Consider the following 23,957-nt stretch of genomic DNA (forward strand, 5'->3'; position numbering starts at 1 on the left):
TCTAATGAAACAAGCCTTCCAGAAGCCCAGATACCTGAATGTGGTGGGAGTGTAGAAGCAGAAAGGTGCCTTAGGAATTCCCCCAGCGTGTAGAACTGAGGAAGAGTGGCTTGTTGAGATGATATGAAGAAAATGACCAATAATACACCAACCTCCCGCAAGTACTGGACTTTAAAATATGCCATTTTAATTAAGTTTTAAGGTGTTACTTAAAATATTTCTACAAATGAATAGGCTCAATGGAGTTTTTATTTCCCAAGGTCACCCAGTTAACGAATGGTCCAAGGGTGATGGACACCAGGATCCCAAATTGTGTTGGTTAATTTACGATTCTGGAGTCATATTCCAGAACTAAACAATCCATTTCTGGGGAGGTGTAGAGGAGTGGAACAAGCTCCCAGACTTTCAGAACTGATGGTCTTTGTCTCTATTATGAGCACCTTTTAGTTACAATGCATGTTTGGCAACAGATGAGTACACATATACAGAAATCCAATGCAGCGTAGAATAATAAACAATAAGAAGTGTGGAGAACTGGGTTTTTAAAGAGAAGGGAGAGCACACTTGCTAAGATAAAATCAATGAAGACGTTAAGGATTAGATAGCATTTACAATGACTCATAGATAAGTTAGACTTAAAAATTTTTATTATATATATTCAGTGCAGCATTCATTGCTCATTTAATACGGCTGTCTGTTCACAACTGAGGCAACTGGAGCAACACTGCATTATTACACTTCAGATGAATAACCATTACATGCATGTTCAGTTTCTTAAAAAATTTCAGATAAAGAATTTTCATTGGGGGAGGCATACAATTACAGATACTCAGTCTTTTGTCAGTTTAAGACATAATGATGCTTACGAAGGATAAACAACAAAATTACATTAGAATTTGTAATTTATTTCAATGTTATTTCAACCACTTATTATTTACCCTCTATGCCTTGGCATTCACATGAAAGCGTATCATTAATGATCCAGATGTAAATCAGCAAAACGCTAGGCCTTATATATTGTAGTATTTTAAAAGTTTAACTAAAAACTGAAGAGAAAAAGCTATTAGTGATAGCTTAATCAATTTTAGCATAATTTTAATTTTGAAATTGAATACTGACATTAAACCATTTGAGGCAGATAATACACCTTTAGAAATATTAAAGAATTTAGTCTTTGCTTACAAATTATTTTGGTTAATAAAGATAACATACTTTTTAAATCATCTCTTTTCACTTCGTGTCTATAAAAATAAAATTGTCCTCAATATTCCTAAATTCTTTGTTTTCCAAATAAGGCTATTGTAAGAAGTTACTGAATTGGTATAACATCAGTGGTACAAATCATGTAGAAGATGATATAACAAATCGTTAGGTAAGGAACCAAGAGTACAGTATAGTAACTAGCCTTACACAAGAGGTAGAATTATTAATCACAGCTTTATAGAAAAGATGCAGTAGTTGATATCTGTACTGTTTTATTAGTTATAGTACTATAAGTTTGCTTCTCATTATGAGGTTAACAGAAGAGGGAAAAGGGAGGGCCCCTCAGAGGCAATGATCTTACTAGCCCTTGTTTTGCATGTGCTACAGGGGCTTCTGAACACTTAAAGCACTTTCTCGGCTAATGAAGGTAACTGATCATATACATATTGCATTTCTCTCATTTTTAAAAAGCTTCAGAGTAGGGTAAGGAAATCTAAGTTTCTGTTCTCTCAAAGGCATAAGGAGGGAAATAAATCTTTTAGTACCACTCTGAGTGTAAATTATAAATAAAACCATTCTCTCTGGATGTCATTTATTGCTTGAAATTCCAGCGGTCCTAACCTACAAGGGTTCTACACTCAGATTTGTAAGTTGATTGTTTCTGACTCATTTGTCATAAACAATATTACAAATGGATATAACCTAAAAATTCTATTTAATTCATGATGTAGCTAAATTACTAGTATTTGAGTAAGACTCCACAGACTGCAATAAGCTAGGATGGCACAGACTTTACATAGAATTAATCACGTATGGAGTATTTAAACCTGGGTTTCCAATCCTTACTTGAATCAATAAAATGATCAGAAGTCATTTCATGAAAGTTATAATAAAAATTGTAATAAATACGTGTACTGTGTTTCCCCGAAAATAAGACGTAGCCGGACAAGCAGCGCTAAGTCGCATTAGCGCTGCTTGTCCCGCTACGTCTTATTTTCGGGGAAACACAGTACCCAGTGCTAAACCTTACAGTAGGGCTTATATTTCATAAAATGTACCTGAATACTTATAAAAGATTATTCAAAACAGAATAAAACAGTTGTAAAAAATAAAACTCAGCCAAGTAATACTTCTTCCAGTTAACTGGAAATTAGTTCATGATTTGTATTAGGATTGGGTCATGATGAGCCAATCAGATTCCAGATACTTAGTTTATTTAAGTATCTAGATATTGATCAGATATTCTCAAGCTTACCTCAGTTTTTTTCTTAATTTTACTAGTTCTTTTTTTACTGATTTTGAGAACTCAGAAAAGGAGATATTTGTTAGGCCCAGATCCTTCTAGCAATATTTCCTTTACAACTGCTGGTAATAATGCATTATCCAAGTCAATAAGATGACAAATAATAGAAAAATAAAATTTATTTCCCTCAGATTTAATTTTCAAATCCTATACCTTAGTTAAGGATTAAACAGAATGTATACTTAAAGAGACTGAACAACCTTTAGGTATTCTTCATGTCAAAGAAAATTTGTCCTAATTTTAATAAGTATAACTTAGCATTTTTAAGAATTATCAAAATGTCAGCTTTTGGGAGTATAGGATAAATATATAAAACTGATACTTTTTGCTGATATTTTAAATTGAAATATATTTGGTTATAAAAGTCTCACAAATCTGCTTTTCACAGCAGTGCTTCGATTTACATTATAAGAGAGATGCCATGTGTAAAACAGAAGAGTTGAGTCTTTGTCTTCTAAAGATATATTCAATCCATGACTAGGTAATTCTCAGGTGTTTTATAACTTGATATATTGAAAATGTCTACAATTAATTTGTAATTGCCACATTTACAAAGAAACTTCTGAGTAAGAGAATCTTTTAAAAACATTGTTCAGTGTTGCATTTAGGCCCAAAGTTCATTTATCAGTCACCTATGACATTTGCAAAATTTTTTTAAACTTTGGAAAATGCCATTATTAATATGGCTTCTTTCAGTTATACTTTCCAAAATACCTGTTATACACGTAAGTACAACTGGAGCAATACGATTACTTGCACAGAAGAAAGTGAAGACTTCTTTCTCATTAAAATTATACTTGTTTCACACTATGGTAATGACTGAAAACATCTTGGAAAAGACATTTTAGAAAAAAACATTTCTTGACTGTAATAGTTTATTGCATTTTTCTGTCATTTTTTTTTTCCAATGTTAAGTACACTAATTTGGAATGTTAAGTTCTACTTTTCCTCTTATCTTCAAATAGACTCTTCAGCATGTAAACCTGAATGGCTGACACCACTACCATTACCATTAAATTAACCAGAGACCAGAAATTGACTCTATCAAAGTTGCTTTCTTGTATGTTTCGATCACGAGCTTCAAATGCTCTAAGCAGAGTTTGGATATGACCACTTTTGCTTAGTCTGGACTTGATACTGTTGATAGATTCCTGGGGACAAAGAAAATAATTTTATTATAAAAGAATTCTAATTTTAAGTTAATTTTAAAATGTGTTTTATAGTACTGTGATATTCATATTAGTTTTATATCCAAAACAACTTTAATTAAGGAACAAATACTACTTAGATTACCTAAAGATCTTCTGTAAGGTTATATAATAGTTTGGATATACATACATATATATATATATATATATATATATATATATATATGTATTGTTTATAAATAGTGATTTAACAAAGGAGCACAGCTACTGTGAATTGAAAATAAAAAATACAAAAATGTATTTGAGTGGAATAGTGCCAGGAATTTTACATACTTTATCTCTTTCTTAGCCCTTGCAACCATAAGAAAATGATTAAGTTTTAAAAAATCTACTTGGCAAACAGCTTTTAGGTATTTATCTAATGCATTGTGTGTTAATATTTTCTTCTTTGAGTGTTAGTTTGGTCCAATTTAGTATTTAGTAAAACACCCAATGTTTTTATCTCACAAAGTAGTAGTGAAGTTAGAAAATATTCTTAGCCTTAGATGTGTATACTATACATCCAAAAGTATAACCTCTTTTAAATACAAACATGTTCCAAGATCACATTCATTAAACAAACTTATTAAAATGTATTCTAAGTTGCATGTCTTCCAAAAAAACTATTTTACAGTAGGGACTTGGTCAGAAATAATTTGAAAACTATAGACTATATGAATATAAGGTATTAATTTTACTTAATTTGTTCAGAAATGAAATGATGTCAAAGTATTTATATCAAAAATAAAATACTAGAAACGGATTTTCCTGGAGTGTCACTAGCTTAAAATCCTCATTTAAGCAAAACAAAATACAATCAAAATTTCAGACTGCTGTGTTAAACTTACAAAACCACAAAATGTAACATTTATCAATGGGCATATTTATAAAGCAATGAAAATACTTTCAAAAAAATGGGATTCAGATCCTCAAAAAGAGCAGGCATAGTTCTCTTCAATATCCTAATGATAGTTAAACATAAAATTATTTATTCAAGTTTGCTATTGTGATACAAAATTTGGAGAAAGTAAGTGAAAAAAATTCCTGAAAGACATTTCATTTTTCTTAAAAAGGGATTTGTAAGTATTTTAAGTCGTATTTAAATCTGAATTTTCTGGTCATTTTGTTTAACTGTATAAATAAAGTCAATCTCTTGAGAATGCAGTGAAGTACTAATAAGATTTATACTTGTATTTTGTTCTTGTACATCTTAAATGAAGAGTATATTCATATGATTGAGATTTTAAAAGTGGGTGGGAAGATGGAACTATGGATCCATCATTTCCATTTTCACTTTAAGGCAGTTCATTATCTATAAAATGGAATGAAAAGGAGGGAGGTTGGAGCTAGACTAACAACTAAGTCATTTTCCAGTTCTAAAATTCAACTAAGTTTAATGCACATATGAAATCATGGTGAAATAAAAAACTGTCATGGAAAAAACTCATGCCAATCAAACTTAATCCTTTCAGTTTGTATTCAGAGTAACACCGGTGGAAAAGGTAAGATTAAAACATTGTGTGCCGGACACTTACACATGCTTAGATCACATTTCATTCTCACCACTCTAGAGGTAGTATCCCCATTTTGCAGGTTAAGAAACCAAGGTTCAGAGAGGTCAGGCACCAAGGAATTACGCATGTGATACCATTTAATATTCCAAATTTTAAAGCTAACTATACATACATACATACATACATATATATATATATATAGTGTCTTCTGCTGTTTGATAGTTCCTTTCCTAAGAAACTGCAAATGGAGAACTGACTAGGTGGTGAACTATATACAGATGATATATTATAGAAATGTACACTTGAAACCTAATATAATTTTACTAACCAATGTCACCTCAATACAATAAAAATTAAAATAAACACGGAAATAGTCAAAATATCGTATTATAAAATAGTTTGTGTTATAAGAGTATTATAAAGTTTCAGACTTGCAATAACCATGTTATTTCTCCTGCAGGAATTTCTACAATAGAAGTATATGTTATTTATAAATAACACTGAGTAAATTCTATCATTTGATTACATCTAGCTGCGATTGAAGTTATAACCTTGCCCCCATCATTGGTAGTACTATTATTAGCAAATAGGTTCTTATACATGCACGTTTCATTATGTATGTTTATGAGAAACAAAGCATAAAGCAATTCAAGCAAAGACGCCATATCCTAAAAATTTTTACTCCCAAGTGTAGTGCTAGTTTCTGTAACTGCTAGGTCTGGTCTGAGTATTGCAAACAGTGTTCCCAAATTAATCAAATAATATCAAATTTCATGTTATAAAAACGGTGCTGTGAGAAAAACGCCTTTACATCTTAAGTGTTTACAAATTACTCAGTTTAATGCTATGTGCAAGTATGCTACAGATCATTACATTCTTCTGTTAGGGAATATTCTAACGGAGTTTTGTAGTTAAGAGTCTGTGTTCAAATTTTAGTTCTCCCTCACTCTGGTTATGTGATCTCCCTAAGCTACAATTTCCCCATGGGCAAGATAGAGCTAATCCTCAGCGTTAAGTAAGGATTACATGAGACAATGCAGATAAAATTCTTAGCTCACTGCCTACCACATAGTAAGGTCTCTGGATGTTAGTAATTTTTATTTTATTAAAATACCATACTGACCAGGATGTCTTCCAGTTTCATATCCAACATATCTGTGCCAGTAATATATTTCTTCCAGTCCTCTTGTTCTTGCCCCTGTTCTCCCATATTATCCAGGATTAATTCAAAGAAAATAACCTTCTCTGAAATGGTGCTGAATGTATTATCAAAACAGAACATGTAGTCACCAACTTCAGTCTCTACCCTGTATTAAAAAAAGGACATGTCTTCAGTTATCTGTATTTCTATTTGGGATCAGAGGAGAAACTACTACAGATAGAAGAAATGGTTTATAATAATTGCACAGCTTACTGGTAGACTTCCTTAGTTTTTAAAGATAAATTTATAATTTCTTGGGAAAGAGACAAAGTGGAAATATATATTCAGGTAATATATATAGAGGTGTGCTTAGCCTTTACTCAGTAAACTATGGTAAATGATGACCTAATTTTTGGAAAAGGATAGAATTAAAAACCTAGATACATGATACCTCACAATGAACTTCAATATTTATGTTATTAAAATAATTTACCATGAGTTCAACTCATGCAAATATGACTATAAACCTCCCTTCCATTGAGTTTAATCTGTAAATTGAGTTTTGTTTTCAAAAACAGTAATGGATTTTCCTAAATACTTTTTTCCAGGCCTCCTACCAATTAAGTACATCTTTGTAATACTGTTCACAAAGGTTAGGGATGAGGTTAGTGGCCAAAAACCAGAGCTTTACTCTCAGTGGCATTGTCTTTACTGAATAAATGCAATTCACATTTAAACTAACCTTATGATCTTAGTTTCACATTGGCTTCACATTCAAGATAACTGGCCTGGGCAGATTTAATTTATCAAAGTGGATTTCTAATAATTTTTTTTGTGGAAAGAAACTTTAACAAGGAAAATATTGCACAGGATAATGACATTTATTACTGCTATCCACAAAAAACACTGTTCAAACTCTGTTTTACCTTTTGTTGTGATTATTCATGGAAGGTTAGTCTAAATGATTTTGAAATTGTCTTATCTGCAGTATGCTGGATTGCTAAAATTTTGAGGTGGTTTGTATTATTTTTCTATAGCATTCTGAACACGACATGTGATTCTCATCTTTTAAGCCAATCTCCATCTCTTCCCTCCCCATTTCCAACTCATTATTTTTGTTTAAACATAGAAGTTAACTACTTTGAAATGTGACTGACTCTTAACATATATACGATAAATAAAAATATCCAATATTTATATACCCCCTTCAAAATTTACATCCTATTTGATAGTAGGCATACTTTACTTTTCCAAGGTAAGTAAAGTAAGAGTTACATAGATGAAGACACTTGCCCATGATCTCACAGCCTGTTATAGCCATAGACAAAGCTTGGTTTTCTGACTCGCAAGTTAATTGATCTTTCTACAATACTGCTCAGAGCCTGTCTGCATTCTCTGCAATCTCCTCAATCATGGGGAACAATTTTAAAAGGAAAAAAACGAAACAAAATGTCATGCCTATTACATAAAGTTAAATTTAATGTTAATAGCTCTTTAACTTTTTATTTTGTTTAGTCTTAATTTTATTTAACTCAACTTTAGCTGTTCTTAACCCAGCATTGGATAAAAAGGGTAAGCTTTGTACCTACTCTTTATATACAGAGGGTACCAAAAGAAAATGTACACACATTTTAAGAAAGGAAAAAACTGTATTAAAATTGTAATACTCAATGTATACCCATAACGAAAGATGAACACAAGTCGTGTGTATAAATTTTTTTGGCATCCTCGGTAAAATGTACGTGTGTGTGTATGTACACATACATACATACACAGTACAAAACCATATTTAGTATATCTGGTATTAAAATTTCATGGGGAGATGATTAGGAAAAAATATCGTAAAAGGTTGCATGGAGATGGGTAAAAATGAAAAAAAGTTTGAGAAACAGTGACTTAAATGTCTGAGCTTTGGCATGTGTGTAAAGATGATGTTTATACTACTTTACAGTCATTCGTATATTAATCTCTAAATCTGTGTCGAGACTGCTTTTAGTAGAAAGGAATTTTATTACTACAAATAATACAAAATATACAAATAAAAATGCACAGACAAATTGACTAAATTTTCCTGTCAAGTATAATAAAGAGTTAGCATAAGTAGTCCAAAATGTGTAAGTTCTGGAGTGAGTTGGGGTAATATTAATTCAGTTGTTTAGAAAAATGAATTTATGTATAACTCCTCTTTACAGGCAGTACTAGACAAACAAGTATTATTAAAGCTTTAAAGGGCTCTGTTTGGAGAAATTTTTACTAACCCTCCCTGACTTCTGGAAGGACAGTATTTGTTTTAAAGATTTTAATGCTATAACTGAGATTTCAGTTGCCTTTAAAAAGTTAATGTAGCTAAAGATAAAATTTTTATTGAAATCTAATTTTTAGAAAGTAGATATGTAAATTTGGTGTAAAGATTAAGAGTGAGTTAGACCGCGGGTTTTAAATCCTGGCTTTGCTGTTTACTAGCTGTATAACTTTCATCAATGTACCTAACAGCTTTATGCCTCAATTTCCTCATTGGTAAAATGATAATTTCCTCATAGAATGGTGGTGAATAATATATATTAATACATGTAAAGTGCTTAGAACAGTGACCTGGCACGTCAAAAGATCTCAATAAATATGAACTCTTATAAAAACGCATTCTTGTCTCCCAGTGTTATAATGGGAGGTAATTCTATGCATTAAAGTAGTAAGATACTTTTGTCCCCTAAAAATTAATATTTATCTCGAAAAGAAAGCAGAAAATTGGAGAGAAATAAAAACTGACAGAAATTCTATACATTTTCTATTCTGAAATTTAAGGATGAACTACATTTCTAGTTCTTGCTCAGATACCTATCAAAGAGAAAGCATAAACTGACTTTTTAAATCACTTCGTCTCTATTATATTTATTAATATATGCAGATATTTTTTTCTGAGCTCTGCACAGGTAAAATGCCATTTTAAAAAGCACTTTGAAATGACTATCTTAAAAATTATGGTGGAGATATCCCCTCCCCCCTCACCATTCATTCATACATGTATTTAGTATTTACTATGAGTTATGTGCCAGGTACTTTGGTTATCAAAGACCAATAATTATAGTAATAGCTAGTACTTACATAGTGCTATGTGCCAGGGATGTTCTAAGCATCGTATGGTAGAAATAAGAATTTTGGTCCATCCTGCCTCCTCCTCTTAATAAATGTGTATCCCTGCAGACTTATTTAACTTCTCTGAGCCTCCTTGTCTGTAAAGATTCCTTGTCTGTAAAATGGGAATTAGGGGATCAAAGAATCTATCTCATAGTGGGTTGGAATGATTAATTTAGAAGCATATATAAAGCAAAGGCTAGTTTATGACAAATATTAGACACTCGGTATTCATTCTTCCTATAAACTTAGTTTAATTTTAACACAGTAACAATACTGAGTAAAGAAAGTAATATAGTAAAACAATAGAATGGAACAGGGAACCACCAAAGAGAGATGAAAAATGGAAGTGAGATGTAAGAAGAGAATATATATGGCTTTTTGTCAAACTTTAAACTGAAAGCATTATAACAAGTATTTTCTTTCCATATGGTTTCCTATGGTGAGAGCTTTTACTTTCAGGTCCTCTGTCTAAAAAGAGTGAGGTCTGAGTAAAAAAAAAAAAAAAAAAAATTTTTTTTACACTGAGATGTACTTTAATGTTTTAAGAAATACAAGAATGGACAAAGATGATATAGCCAGCAGCTCAAGAAACTTTAGGATACATACTTGGAACAGTAACTTATAGTTAAAGTAATTTACACCGTGTTTCCCGGAAAATAAGACCTAGCCGGACCATCAGCTCTAATGCGTCCTTTGGAGCAAACATTAAGACCTGGTCTTATTTTCATATAAGACTGGATCTTTAATATAATATGTAATTTAATATAATATAATATACATAATAAATATAATATATATAATAAATATAACATAATACAATATAATAGGCCCGGTCTTATATAAGACTGGGCCATATATTAATTTTTGCTCCAAAAGACACATTAGAGCTGATGGTATGGCTAGGTCTTATTTTCAGGAAAATACAGTAGTTACTTACAGTAATGGGAAGCCTGTGCTAGCCAGAAAGGCAGGTTTAAAATACCACAAGAGATTGAATGCAATACCTACGGAATACTCTTCTATTTAACCAGAACAAGGGAAAAAAATTTAGTTAGGATCAATGCCAAATGCCTGAACAAAAATAAAATGGTTAATGGAAAAAACTTTTAGAACACTATTGAAGACTGTTTAAAATGCTCCCGTGGAATAATTTAATACTGATATTTAGTATCAAATGTACTAAATTTCCCTGCTCTGCAGATAGCCTACTGGTATTATTTAGACCAAGGAATCAACTAAGAGATTACTTACGTATGAACTCCATCTGATTTTCTTTGTTCAAAAACTAAGGTTCTTCCTTCTGGAGAAGCAAGATGGAAATCAATATCTAATCCTGCTCCATCTAAAACCTGTAGAAAAAAGTACAGAAGAGAAGAACACATATTAAAAATTCTGGGAAAAAAAATAGATCATATGGTAAAAAGATTTTCTTTGTAAATCCAGAGGGGTAAGAAAGTCAATGGACTCATGTTAGAGCTAGAAAGGAGCAGAAAGATCAAGTTCAATTCCATTCATTTTTGGAAGTGATCCCTTTCCTACCAATTCATCTTGGCTATCACTTAAATTTAGGCCTTATGGGTGCTACTGAAATAATCTTCCTAAAACAATACCTTCATTGAGAAGCCCTGCAGAGTAAAAAGAAACACAGAAAGGAGTTCAAATGGTGAACCTTTTACTTAGACAATTTAGGGTATGCTATGTAACTTTTCTGCATTTGTTTTCTCTTCAATAAAATCTGAATAATAATTAGCTACTTCGCTACTTCTTAGCCTAGAACTCAAGACCTCCATAATCTGACTCCAACTGACTTCTTCAATGTATTCATTCCCCAATATGAACTGTATTTATTCCCCGATATGAACTGTATATTCGAAGTAGGCTATTTATTTACTGTCCAATGAACACAATCTATTCCTTTATTATCCCAAAATGTCCTGCTGCTGCTATCAGTTAACAATTACAACTTATGCCACACATTGCCTTTTAAGTGCTCTATGTGGATTAATTTTTTTCCTCACAATAACTCTAAAAAGTAGGTCTTATTATTGTTCACTCATTTCAGTAAAATATAAAAAAACTTGGGCACAGAAGTAATTTTCCCAAGATGATACAGCAAATAAGTGCCATGGCCAAAATATGAACTCAGCATTCTGCTTACAAGTGTTCTTTTTTCTCTTATATGACACTCCCATTTTATTTTTCTTAGTGCCTTTAATGGAATGATATAAAAAGATTATCTGCTCCTGTGCTCGCTCTACTTACTGATCAAAAGAATTGGTTTCAAATGACTAGCTAAATACACGTAATTCTTTTTCTTCTTTAAATCTCAGTAAAATGAAGAAAACATATAATACAAATAATCTGTAACAACACTGGAAATCTAGGAAGGCATTTCTGGATGATCACTGAGCAAAGGATAGATCTAGGTACCAACATCTCAAAACTCAAGTGTCCACTGCCAACAAATGTCATGATAGCAGAATGAACACGGATGGAGATGAAAAATCAGAACTAGAAGGAGCCAAGGACTTCTCAGAACAAGGTGAAAAAGTATAGGTGAAAAGTATGAAGGAAATGGTAAGACCCTTCATGAAGAACAGAGCTAAAGATTTGAAATGATCCATCTAATAAGCATTTCAAAGGGGAGAACCAAGAGAAACGAAGGGAGAAAATTATCAAATAACAATAAAAATTCCTGCTTCAAGAGATAAAATTCACTAAACTGAAAGTGTCTAACAGATTTGAAACAGGATAAATGAAAAAATATCCAAATATCCTACTTGAGTTTTCCAACAAATCTAAAAAGAACCGACGGTGTTTCTCGGAAAATAAGACCTAGCCAGACAATCAGTTCTAATGTGTCTTTTGGAGCAAAAATTAACATAAGACTGGGTCTTATGTTAATTTTTGCTCCAAAAGACTCATTAGAGTTGATTGTCCGGCTAGGTCTTATTTTCAGGGAAACATGGTAGAAACGTCCAATGACAAGTAGTAGAGTACTACAAAATAACACAATGGAGCCATGTCTTCAATGTTCCCAAGTAAAAAAATTATAGTATTTACTGAGGTGAGCAAAAAGTAAAACCATTTTCAGATCCAAGGACTCAAAAAATTCCAAAAGAATTACTCAAGGTTATCCTCCAAAAAAAAAAAAAAAAAAACACATTAAATCAGAAAACGAGCTATAACAAAATGAAGCAGATTTCAGTAAAAATAAGTTTAAAAGATATTATTGGTAGTGGCTATTAGGCTTAATGAAATTTTTTAAAACGGTATTTAAGAACACAGACGCTAACTTAAAAATATATAAAGCAAATATTTAAAATATAAATTACTTATTAAAAAATAATACCATAATTTGAAACTATACTTCCCAATGATTTCAATGGAACATGATGGGCGGGTACCATTTTCCCGTCTGTAAGCTGTCGTAGTAATAGTGTGCCAGTCCCTCAAAAGTAGTCTTCTGTCTTCTTCCTCAAAACTTTTGCACATACTGTTTTTTTTAGCTATCACTTTGTTCTACTCACCCACTTATGGCTAGTAAGCCCGATTCTTCTACACATCTGAACTCCATTTACTCTGGAATGTCTTCTCTCAGTTACCAGATAAAATCAAATCCTCCTATTGAATACTCTCATAGCTGTATGCATGTACATTCATAGCACTTATAGGATTATAATTTCACATTTATTTGTGTAATAATTTGATTAACGTTTGTCCCCATACAAGACTGAGGGCACAGACTATATTCTCACTTATCATTGTATCATAGCACCTAGCATATTGCTGATACAAATTAAGCACACAATAAAGATGTAGATTTTTAAATGAATGCTCTAGTTTATTCATAAGATATATGTATTGACATTTTAAAATGTCAAGAACTTAATACAATGTGGGGCTTGTCAATTATCCTAAAAGTGTCCTCCTAAACCTGAAAAGTAAGAAATAGTTACAATTTTTCAGTAAGTCACAGTAACCCAAGGGCAATGTCTGTAATGTTGGTTCCCTGAAATTTTATAAACTAAGACAAAAACCAGTAGCTTGTAATTAATGGAAAATTAATCATGGAGTAGGAAAATGCAAACAAAGGGCTGAAGATGATCTCTGTTCTACAAACCCCTCTGGGATTATAGATATTAAACGATTTTACTTCTCAGCGGAAACAAATTGTGTAGGGAGAATGCTTTGGGAGAACAGTCCCTTTAAGAGTGACTAAAAGATGCAAAGTATGTAACACAAGAAGTGTAAATGTAAAAAAACTAACATTCATTTTATACCAGGGGTGCCAAAAAAATGTACACAGGTGGACACTTTGGTCAATCCTACTCAAGCAGTGGTTCCTAGTAATCAGAAGTGTCTGGACGCTGATGGTAACCACTTTGAGCACCTCTTGTAATTGCAGAAGTCAAACGTGACTGGTATTCATCTTTTGTTATCGGTATATATTGAGTATTACAATTTTAATACAGTTTTCCTTTCTTAAAATGTGTACACTTTTTTTTGGCACCCTCTGTATTTACTATGTGTCAGGGATGGTCTATGAACACTTACTAACTCATTTTTTCAAATCTATGAAGTAATTATTACTATTATCCCTGATTGAAAAGTTGGAGAGTAAGTAACTTGTTCAAAGTTCAAAAATCACACAGGTAGTGAGAGGATTTCAACCCAGCCATTTTATCTGTAGAGCTGGTGGTCTTAATAATAAGAGGTCAGTAGTTAAAATAGATTCCCTCCCTAATACCTGGTTAAATACTGAGGAATTTTTGAATAACACGAATTGTTTTCTTGGAGTATTTCCCTGATTTCCTTGCCTCTAATTTTGAGTTTCTTAAACTCATCTTCCACACTGTACCCAGTGATCTACCTGAAAAACATTTTTGACTATGTTTCCATGCTGTATAAATTTTTAATGGTGCTTGCACAGAATAAGGGCAAAGCTACTTAGCATGGCGCACAAGGCTAAGATCATGATGCAGCCTCCTCATCTCTCTAATCTTGCTCTTTTACTCCTATCCTGACTTTCTAGTTTAAAGTCTAATAAAAACTCAGCACTATATACTGCCCACTGCCAAAACACACACATTTTCAGAACTGTCTATTTCTTTTATTCTTTTTCTTGAAATGTCCCTCTTCCTTTCATGTTTGTCTCACTTAAGCATCTTTCTAGATTCAAATTTATTTTCTCCAGGAATCCGTTTCTGAAATGTCAGAGAAGTGGCCCTCCTCTAATAACACTTAACTATATTTTATTGAAATTTCCTGTTTATGAGCCAGTACCTTAAATATTAAGATCCTTGAAAACAGGGACTCTTGCATTTCCTCCCCACCCACAATTACTGGCACATGGTAACTGTTCAGTAACTGAACTGGAAATCAAAAAAACGTTGAGTTATGGCCTGTTTTGCTCACTATGTGACTTTAGATACTTTACTCTCTATGCTTACCTTATAAATCTATAAATAATCTGAAGTCCCTTCGGAAGAAAATTCTACATAACTTTGCTCTATATGTGACACTACCTGTTACTGAAAAAAATTCTCTACATCATCTTTAAAAATTAACATCTGATTATAAATTAAGTAAGTTATCAAAAATTTAAAAGATGAACCGCACCAATGCATCTTTTTTTTGCAGTGCTACCTAGAATCGTGGGAATTAGCTGTGTGAAACTAACAAAATTTCTTCTAAGAAATTACTCTCTACCAGAATTACTACATAAATTAAGGCTATTCCCTATATATTATGCAGATACTAAAAAAGAAACAATGATATGGGAGAAATACTTACAATGCTAAATGAAAGGTTACAAAGTTTTAACATACAATTAGATCTTCTTTGATTAAAAAATAAGATATATAACTGATAATGTACCATTAAATACATCAACAGCCCCTTTCACAATTTTCCAAAATCGGATTTAGTCATAATTACATGGTCACAAGTCAAACATCCTTAACTGAAGCAATGAGAGTGAAGATGTGGGGTGAATAAATCAAGTGTCATCATCTCGTCCAATGATGAAGGAGAACGTGTATCAGTCCTGTATTGTGAAATTCTCAACTGGAGCGTGTACTGGCTAACAACGCGACAGGCGTATTATGAAACAGAAAAACCTCCGACATCACCAGTACTGGCCTCTTTCCGACCGGAGGAAAGGGGAGAGGGAAAGTTAATTCCAGGTCTCGCCTAACTTCTCGGTACCCGGCCCACCGAGAGCCCAGCCTCGTGCGCCTGCGCAGAGCTGGCCGGCTTCCCGGGCAGCCCTCGCCTCACCACCCCGGCCCGCCACAGGAAGTTTTTAAGCGAGTGAGGGGCGACGACACGGCGAGCTGGGCTAAAGGATGGAGGCTGGCTCACTCTCCGCACTTACCTGGTACTCGATCTCCAGCGAGGCCTTCAGGGGCATGGGCTGGTAGAAACACTCCCGCTGGCCAGCCGGAAGGGTAAACGTGAAGTCGCTGTCTAAGGAGTGCGTGAAGCCGGCCACCCTAGGCAGCAGCACTGCGAGCAAAGCAGCCAGGAGGAGCACCGAGAAGGGCAGCCAGATCTTGTCGCCCATCCCTGCCGGGGCGATCTCGGGCTGGAAGAGGCGTGGGAGGTGTGGGTTATTGGCACCTTGGCTCCGCTTTTCCTCCCTGGACTCCTCGTGGTTGGCAGTGAAACCTGGAGCCTGAACAAACTCCAGGTGGCGGCCGCGGCGGCGGCGGCGGCAAACGCTCCCTCAGAGTGGGAAGCGCGGACCTTCAAAGGGTAGGAACTGAGGGCGGGGCCAGTAGTCCCTTTCCGCAACCTCCAGTCTCGGCTCCCTCGGGCGGGGCGTCAGCTCCGCTCGCCTCACACCCGGACCGCCGCAGGTTCCCATGGTTTCCCCTACACCAATGGGTGTCTTGGGAGTAACTGTGGGAAATGTAGTTCCGAGAGTGGAGTCTGGGACGCGCCTTCAGACCACGATACCCAACAGGCGCCGCGCCCCTTGCGCGGCCTCACGTTGAGCTTGCGCGGGAGGTGGGGCTGCGTCCGTGAAGCGCTTCACCAACGGCTCCCGCGTCGGTTCGAACTCTGCAGGCGGGTTCCTCTGGTACCTCCGCGTGTTGTGCTTGATGGTTGCACCACTTGGGCTGGGGAAAGGGTCCCAGGCTTCCGAACGCAGGCGAAAGCGCGGCGGCTTCTGTCATCGAGTGGATCTCTTTCCCGATTGCGACTTGGGTGGTGGGCGACTGCTCCCTGGAGGGTGGAAACAGGCCTACTTGGGAGAATTTTGTTCCTTTCCCTCCTGGCATCCTCGGATACCCCTCGTCTGGTCCTCTCCCCTTCTGCGCACGCTGCTCTGCAGGGTTATATTTTGAGGAAAAATGGAGAGGAAGATTTCATAGTTGCCTCAATTTCTAGATGAACGTAGGATCAATTCTGTCCAATTGAGCGTTCTTGATACCGGACAGTACTGTATAAAGCTATGACTTTCCAAAGTGAGAAATCTTTTTTGACTACAGCACTTCCTGTTACATCGTTGTGATGAGTGTGCGTATATACAGCTACAAATGCATTGTTATTTGGGTCAAAAAATGACGTTAGGGCTTGTAGGTGCATGATGTGCTTTTCCACGTATGTACAGGCAGTGAAGGTAAACTTATTACTACTACAAGGAGGAAAACAATCTTCATTAGACAGTAAATGGCCCACTAGGAAAAAATAATATTTGAATATCAAACGTATTCATTGATACTAAAGGAGGGTTAGAGAACTCATATATTAAAATACATAGAGTATGTCAGAGATAAAACCTAATTTAGTTGGACCACAATGTCAAATGACATTTTAGAACTTACCCAAATTTTCTTTACCCCTTTTTCCTTCACCATCCTGGAGGAAGCTATAGGTGTTGAAAAGATAAAGCAGAATGAGGACCTGAGCCGTTGACTTATCTGGGAGAGTCTTCTCACTTAAGCGGAAGCGAATTTGTGGGGAAAACGGAAAGAGGATAGAAACATTTTCTCTAAGATTACATAATATTTAATTTCCTGCCATAGTTTCTTCCAATAAGGTGAGAGTTTTTAATCTTCTTCAGAGAAATTTTGAGTAGGGAATAAATTTGTTATGCTGTTTTAGCTGGGGGAGGGGAAGGAAGGGCAGTTTTGTAATCATTTGTGCACTGAAAATACTGAGCTTCTCTAAGTGCCTTACAGTCCTGAACATAATACACAGGACTGCTGGTCTTTTGGATCTTTAGGTGTGGTCAGAATTCTAGAAGAGTGATGAAAGAGAGATGCTACAATGGCAAAGGTAAATGGGATCTGAAAGAGGACTGTAATTTTAAGATTATGAAGAAAGATCTACAGGAGTAGTGGAGATTATAAAGCCTTCATTTAATTGTATTAATTATGAATAATAATGTGTTTTCATACATAATTGTATTATTAATAAAATGTTGCCCTTTATCACGATTTTTATGTGCAAAGGTATTTAGCAGAGAATTTCACAACCCTAGAGATACACTTTTGTTGAAGAAACAAAGGCTTTTATTTATATATTTCTATGAGTTAACTTGCCAAATGTTATTTTGATCTCTGTGGTTGTGATGTGAATGTGTGTAATTTAAAAATTTTATAACCATTGTGAATGAGAGAAGGGGATAATCTTTATCTGGTAATAAATTGCCTTTAGCAAAATATGAATGATACTAATTTTATCAGATGTTTAGAGCTTGTAATGTGATTATGTAAGATCAAGCACCTCATATTGAAATTGATCTATAGTAAGAAAATTGCGATGTGGCATAATTATAAGGTCTTTGGATTCTGATGACTTAGGTTCAAATCTTGGTTCCTTTAGTTTGTGTGACCTTGAGTATGTTATTTAATTTGTCTTATTCTTAGTTTCTTCATCTTTAACATGGAATAAAAATACTTAGTTCACACACTTGTTAGAAAAATGTGGTTAGGAAAGGGGAACTATAATAACTAGACCCTGGCTTTGTTTTGTTTTGTTTTGTTTTAAATCACCATGAAAGATTTCACAACATCGGAGAAAGAAAAATAATGAGTTAAATTCTATTAGTAGAAAAGAATGAGTTAAATTCTGTTAGTGTTGGAGTATTTTAACTGACACCAAAGATTCTTTCTTTCAAGGTACAGTAAATTCATTTCTTTTTTTTAGGAAATGGCATCTAATTCACCAGACTACTATAATAAAGACAATGAAGAAGAAAGTTTGCTTGCAAATGTTGCTTCCTTAAGACATGAACTGAAGATAACAGAATGGAGTTTGCAGAGTGTAGGGGAAGAGTTATCCAGGTAAGTAAGTAGAATCACATATAGAATTCAGAGTATGACTTTAATTTATGAATGTAAAATGTATGAATTTTATTATTACTTACTGTGTTTCTAATATGTCTCTAGAATACGAAATAATGTTCTATAATTTTGAATATAACTCAGTTTAGGAAAAAATAGAAATATTAGAAAATCATTTACATATTAGGAAAACACCTTTCATGTATTAGGACTCTGTGAAATACATGTTTTGGGTGTAATTAATCTATTATGACTATTTTTTTAGTCTTAAGTAATTCTAGCATAGAGGCTCTCGAAATTCTACATAGATTGGTAGTTTAAAACTAACTGGTCTATTTAAAAATTTGGTTGAAACATTGCCTTAGGTTCATAACTGTGAATCTGATTTCCAGCAGCATTTCAGGTGCTTTTCTTTCTGTTTTCTTATATAATATACAGAAATTTGGAGTTGAACATTTAAACTACCTAAGAACTAAAATGTATTTTTTCTTTTTTCTCTAGTGTTAGTCCAAGTGAAAATTCTGATTATGCCTCTAATCCCTCAAGGTCTGAAAGGCTCATTGTGGAAGATTTTTCTCAGCCTAGCCAGCTTGGACTTTTGAATTACTCACCTTATAAAAAAGTTTGTAAACTGCCCAGTAGCAGTACTGTTTTTCAAAAAAAGCCAAGAGATAAGGTTATTGTTTTTAGACCTCTTTACTTAAAAGTAGTGTTTGTTTTTGACCTGTCTACTTAAAATAGTTTTTCTTTGAGTTTTTTTTCTTCAAATGCCTTATTCATGTTTTCCAGTCTTTTACTATAGTGCTAAAGACTTGTTGAATTTAAATATAATGGTTATGGTCTTGTCTTAACAGAAAAATAGTTATTTTTGGTGTATTATTCTATTTTTAAACTTTTATATTTATCGCCTTTTTGCAATTAAATGTTTTGTTTTCTCAAATAAATTAAACCCCCTTGATTTTAACACTATGCCGTATACATAATAGGTAATCAACTATTTATTAAGTTGTTAAAGTATGCTTACTGTATAACCTGGGTCAGAGTGCTTTGTGATAGCATTTCACATTTTTTATTGTGAAAATAGAAAATGATATTCTATTTTCATTATTGCTGAATTTTGTGGATGATCTTAGATATCTTCCCTGGTCTGGAACTCGTCTGTCTCTCTGTGCTTCTTTCTTATTCAGCCGTATAAATATCTCCCTGTGTTTACCCCTCTACTTTAGTCAACCCTTTATCTGCTTTTCTACTCTTCTTCCTGTTCTTTATTACCCGAGTATATATATGGTTGCATATGTAGATCATAATCTTGTTTGATAAAAATTTGCTCTTCCCACTTCATGCAGTCAACAATTGAGAGATTATCTTTTTGTAAGAAAGCTGTTTAATGAAGCTGTTTGACTGAGCCTACATTTTAGAAAATGAATTCAAGTTCCAGGTCAACAAAGATTATATCATTCTGGGAAACATGATCTATATCCTAATTCAAATTGCTGATTATTTTTTTAATCATATTTATGCCTTAGTTGAAATCATTGTTTTTCCCGAAGCAAAATCGAAAGAGAAATGACAAATTGGAGGAGAAAAAATATTGGTAATGCCTATTAAAGACAAAAGGCTAATCTTTTCCATACATAAAGAGCTCCTTAAAAAGATCAACAACCCAATAGAAAAATGGGCAAAAGACATGTATAAAAAAGGAAATTAAAATGATCTTCAAACCAAAAAAAAGTTCACTTTCACTCATAATAAATTTGCAATAAAATTATAGTTAGGTACCAGTTCTTATGTAACAGATTGTTAGACATCCAAACGTTTGACACTATTTTGTTGGTAAAAATAGGTGGAAATAGGCACTCTCATATTGCGGTAGGAATGCAAAATTATATAACCCCTATGGAGAGTATTTAGTAATTTTTGCCAAAATCACAAAACTGTGTTTACCCTTGACTTGTAAATCCCATTTCTAGAAAATTACCCTATAGGTACGCTTGCATAAGTGCAAAATGAGGTATTGTTTGTCTCAACAGAAGATTAGAAATAGCTCTCAAGTGTCCAGTAATAGGGGATTGATTGAACAGACATGTAGTGGAAACTGTAGTTGATGGAAAAAAAAGAATAGGAGTTTCTCACTGTATTGATTGTGGAGAGGTTGCCAAGATGTATCACTTAAGTAAAAAATGCCGAGTTTAGAATGATATACAGTCCTTTGTTGGTATCTGCGGAAGGTTGGTTCCAGGATCCCCTACAGACACCAAAATTCGAACATGCTCATGTCCCTTATGTAAAATGGCATAGTGTTTGCATATAACCTATGCAATCCTCCCATATACTTTAAATCATCTCTAGATTACTTACAGTACCTAATACAATGTAAATGCTTTGTGAATAGTTGTTGCACTGTGTTGTTTAGGGAAGAATGATATCTCACCAACATTCACTAAATATCTTAACTCATTTTTTGAGCTCTTAGTCATTTTATTGATAATTGTTCATCATTTTACAGTAACATGTAATGCTTAATGGAATAAAAATAAATTGTTCTTTTTCATTTTTCAGATATCTTTTCCATCTACCCCCGTGGATCAGGAGATCAAAAGTCTTCGAGAGAAACTTAATAAACTTAGGCAACAGAATGCCTGTTTGGTTTCACAGAATCATTCTTTGATGACTAAAATAGAATCTGTCCACTTTGAATTAACACAGTCAAGAGCAAAAGTATGTTTCTTGAATTGGTGATTATGTCAACCGAATCTTCATCACTTAAAGATTTATAATTGGAAAACTATTCCTTGTATTGCTTTAATGTGTTATGTATAATTTTTATTATGATAATATAGTATCAATATGTTATGGAATCAGTTTCATATGACTTTAGTATCTGAAAATGAATCAGGGGAACTTGTATAGTCTGCATTTAGATAAGTCAGCTTCTTAAAATCTTAAGATTACCAGTTTCTGTGGTTCTTTGTACAAAGGAAATATAATTTATTTATCTTCCTTTTTAAAATAATACATTCTCATTGTTGAAAACTTTATAAATTTGAAAAAAGAACAGAGAGAAAGGTTAACCAGTTTCCACCATCTAGGAACTACCTTATTTGTTTTAGGTCTCTATGCTTGAATCTGCTCACCAACAGGCAGCCAATGTGCCAATCTTAGAAGAACAGATTATAAATTTGGAAGCAGAGGTTTCAGCTCAAGATAAAGTTTTGAGGTAAATATACTTTTTATGACTTTAAAATTTTTATTTCCTACTTCTGCTTTTTGATGTATCTTGTTAAATCTTGTTCTCCACCCCAATAAGTCTATAGTGGCTATAGACTATTTTACAACATGTTGAATCTGTGTTCAGTCCATCATAACTCCACTTGGCTGCAGTATATGGGGGCTAAAAAAGACTAAATCTAAGCTGAGATACTTATTTACATGCTTTTATTAAATATGAACTAGTTCATTTCTTGCCTTACATAGTAATGTATACTCAGTACAGCAAGGAATTAGGCAATTTATAATTTATCCTCTTCTGCTTTGAAATGAGATATATATGCATATTAAATAGCACATTACTCCATTTTAGTGATTCTCAAATTGTAGTTCTGGGATCAGCAGTATTAGCATCATCTGGAAACTTGTTAGGAGTGCAAATCTCAGGTCCTATTTCAGACTTACCGAATCACAAACTCTAGGAGGTAGGACCCAGCCTTCTATTGTTTAACAAGTCCTGCAGCTGATTCAGATACACACTAAAGTCATCTTTCATGACCATTAGAAATTTGCAATTTTCTTTGTAATACATATTTTATGTTTATTCCTAGGTATTTTATAGTTTTGGTTGTTGTGAATTTGTTCTTGTTTTGTTCATTGGTGGTGTAAGAAAAGGCTGCTACTTTTTGTGTAATATAATTATTTTGTAATTGGACTATTTGTCATACTCTTATTATAATAATTTTTCATTTGATTCTCTTGGATTTTCCAGGTAGTTAATGATATTAGCAAAAAAAGAAAATTTTGCCTTTTCTTTTATATATTTATACTTACTATGTTTTCATTTCTGCTTTTTTGCAACTCAGAAAAAAATCATTGGATATAGTGGTGATAACAGTCATTTTTATCTAGTTTCTGAACTATATGGTAATGCTTCTAGTATCTCAGTATGAAATAGGATATAAGCTATATATGTATCATTTGATGGAAGTATTCTTTTATTCCTTATTTAAACTCTTAGTTAACAAAGGATAAATATGCCTTTTCTCTGTCTCCTATTAAATATTTGTTTCTCTTAACTCAGTGGTTTAAACTAATAGAATTTCTAATGTTGAACTTCCGTGTTTCCCCGAAAGTAAGACCTAGCCGGACAATCAGCTCTAATGTGTCTTTTGGAGCGAAAATTAATATAAGACCCGGTCTTCTATTACTGTAATATAAGACCAGGTCTAATATAATATAGTATAATATAATACAATATAGTATAATATAATACCGGGTCTTATATTAATTTTTGCTACAAAAGACGCATTAGAGCTGATTGTCTGGCTAGGTCTTATTTTCAGAGAAACATGGTATTCTTGCATACTGGCATAATCTCTTTAATTAATAGCTTTTAAAAAATATCCTTTGTTTTGTAGAGAGGCAGAAGATAAATTAGAGCAGAGCCAGAAAATGGTAATTGAAAAAGAACAGAGTTTGCAGAAGTCCCAAGAGGAATGTATAAAGTTGAAGGTGGATTTACTTGAACAAAGTAAACAAGGAAAAAGGTATTGTGTTTTTAAAGCAAGTAATTGTTTTTATAGGGGAGAATAGAATCTATTACCTGTTTAAAATTCTAGCTAAGTTTTGAAGTGAAAACTTTTCAGAAATTTGGCAGTAGAACAACTTTTCTTTTTTGTCCATTTTTTTTTCATTAAAATTTTCATGTGTGGATTTTGTTATTGGCATTCTTGATTGTGATTAATTCCTAGAAGCTCGATAATGATTATCAATGTAATGATATTTACTTATTTCTGAAATAAAGTTGCACGACCTCTATAAAATTCATGAGAAACTGTGTTTCGGTCTTCCTTACTTATTTTTACATACGTAATGTAAAAATATCTATTTTGTATAAACCATGTCTTAAGATAAAGTTTTGTAGGTAGCCTTGACCCAGGAATCATTAACTTTGAATGTCAGTTA

At 33.5% G+C, this 23,957-nt stretch overlaps 2 protein-coding genes across 13 annotated transcripts in view; one reads left to right on the top strand and one right to left on the bottom strand.

Annotated features, from left to right (window-relative positions):
- Positions 1 to 629: 629 nt before the first annotated feature.
- On the bottom strand, positions 630 to 16,337 carry TMED5 (transmembrane p24 trafficking protein 5). Of its 2 annotated transcripts, none has more exons than XM_019752756.3 (4): positions 15,863 to 16,337; positions 10,735 to 10,832; positions 6,331 to 6,514; positions 630 to 3,657 (listed from the first exon to the last, which is right to left on the bottom strand). In XM_019752756.3, exons 1-4 carry the CDS (start codon positions 16,049 to 16,051, stop codon positions 3,439 to 3,441), a joined length of 690 nt encoding a protein of 229 aa, XP_019608315.1. In that variant the 5' UTR covers positions 16,052 to 16,337; the 3' UTR covers positions 630 to 3,438. The 2 variants fall into 2 exon arrangements, with proteins under 2 accessions (XP_019608315.1, XP_019608321.1); XM_019752762.3 differs by having other exon boundaries at positions 3,461 to 3,694; positions 15,863 to 16,248.
- Positions 16,108 to 23,957, top strand: part of CCDC18 (coiled-coil domain containing 18) — an 89,136-nt gene continuing 81,286 nt past the window's right edge. For 2 of the 11 annotated variants that reach the window (XM_019752732.3, XM_088791333.1), the window contains exons 1-6: positions 17,557 to 17,772; positions 18,646 to 18,782; positions 19,284 to 19,458; positions 21,342 to 21,500; positions 21,893 to 21,999; positions 23,411 to 23,539. In XM_019752732.3, the coding sequence (XP_019608291.3) occupies positions 17,764 to 17,772; positions 18,646 to 18,782; positions 19,284 to 19,458; positions 21,342 to 21,500; positions 21,893 to 21,999; positions 23,411 to 23,539 (716 nt within the window). In that variant the 5' untranslated portion in view covers positions 17,557 to 17,763. Of the gene's footprint in view, positions 16,243 to 16,475; positions 17,534 to 17,556; positions 17,773 to 18,645; positions 18,783 to 19,283; positions 19,459 to 21,341; positions 21,501 to 21,892; positions 22,000 to 23,410; positions 23,540 to 23,957 lie in introns of those variants that run through there. The other 9 variants (XM_088791330.1, XM_088791332.1, XM_088791331.1 and 6 more) reach the window with 9 other exon arrangements.

This window comes from Rhinolophus sinicus, chromosome 14, assembly GCF_057876585.1.
Source record: "Rhinolophus sinicus isolate RSI-liver-muscle chromosome 14, RSI-T2T, whole genome shotgun sequence".
In the NCBI taxonomy this organism is placed as follows: Eukaryota; Metazoa; Chordata; class Mammalia; order Chiroptera; family Rhinolophidae; genus Rhinolophus; species Rhinolophus sinicus.

Bases quoted from the DNA above. Each gene is read 5' to 3' on its own strand.
- TMED5 (XM_019752756.3), bottom strand. From the start codon at position 16,051: ATGGGCGACAAGATCTGGCTGCCCTTCTCGGTGCTCCTCCTGGCTGCT. The intron at 10,833-15,862 runs GTAAGTGCGGAG...TTTTTTCTACAG, and splicing joins CGCTGGAGATCGAGTACCAG to GTTTTAGATGGAGCAGGATT. The intron at 3,658-6,330 runs GTCAGTATGGTA...CTTTGTCCCCAG, and splicing joins TGAAACTGGAAGACATCCTG to GAATCTATCAACAGTATCAA.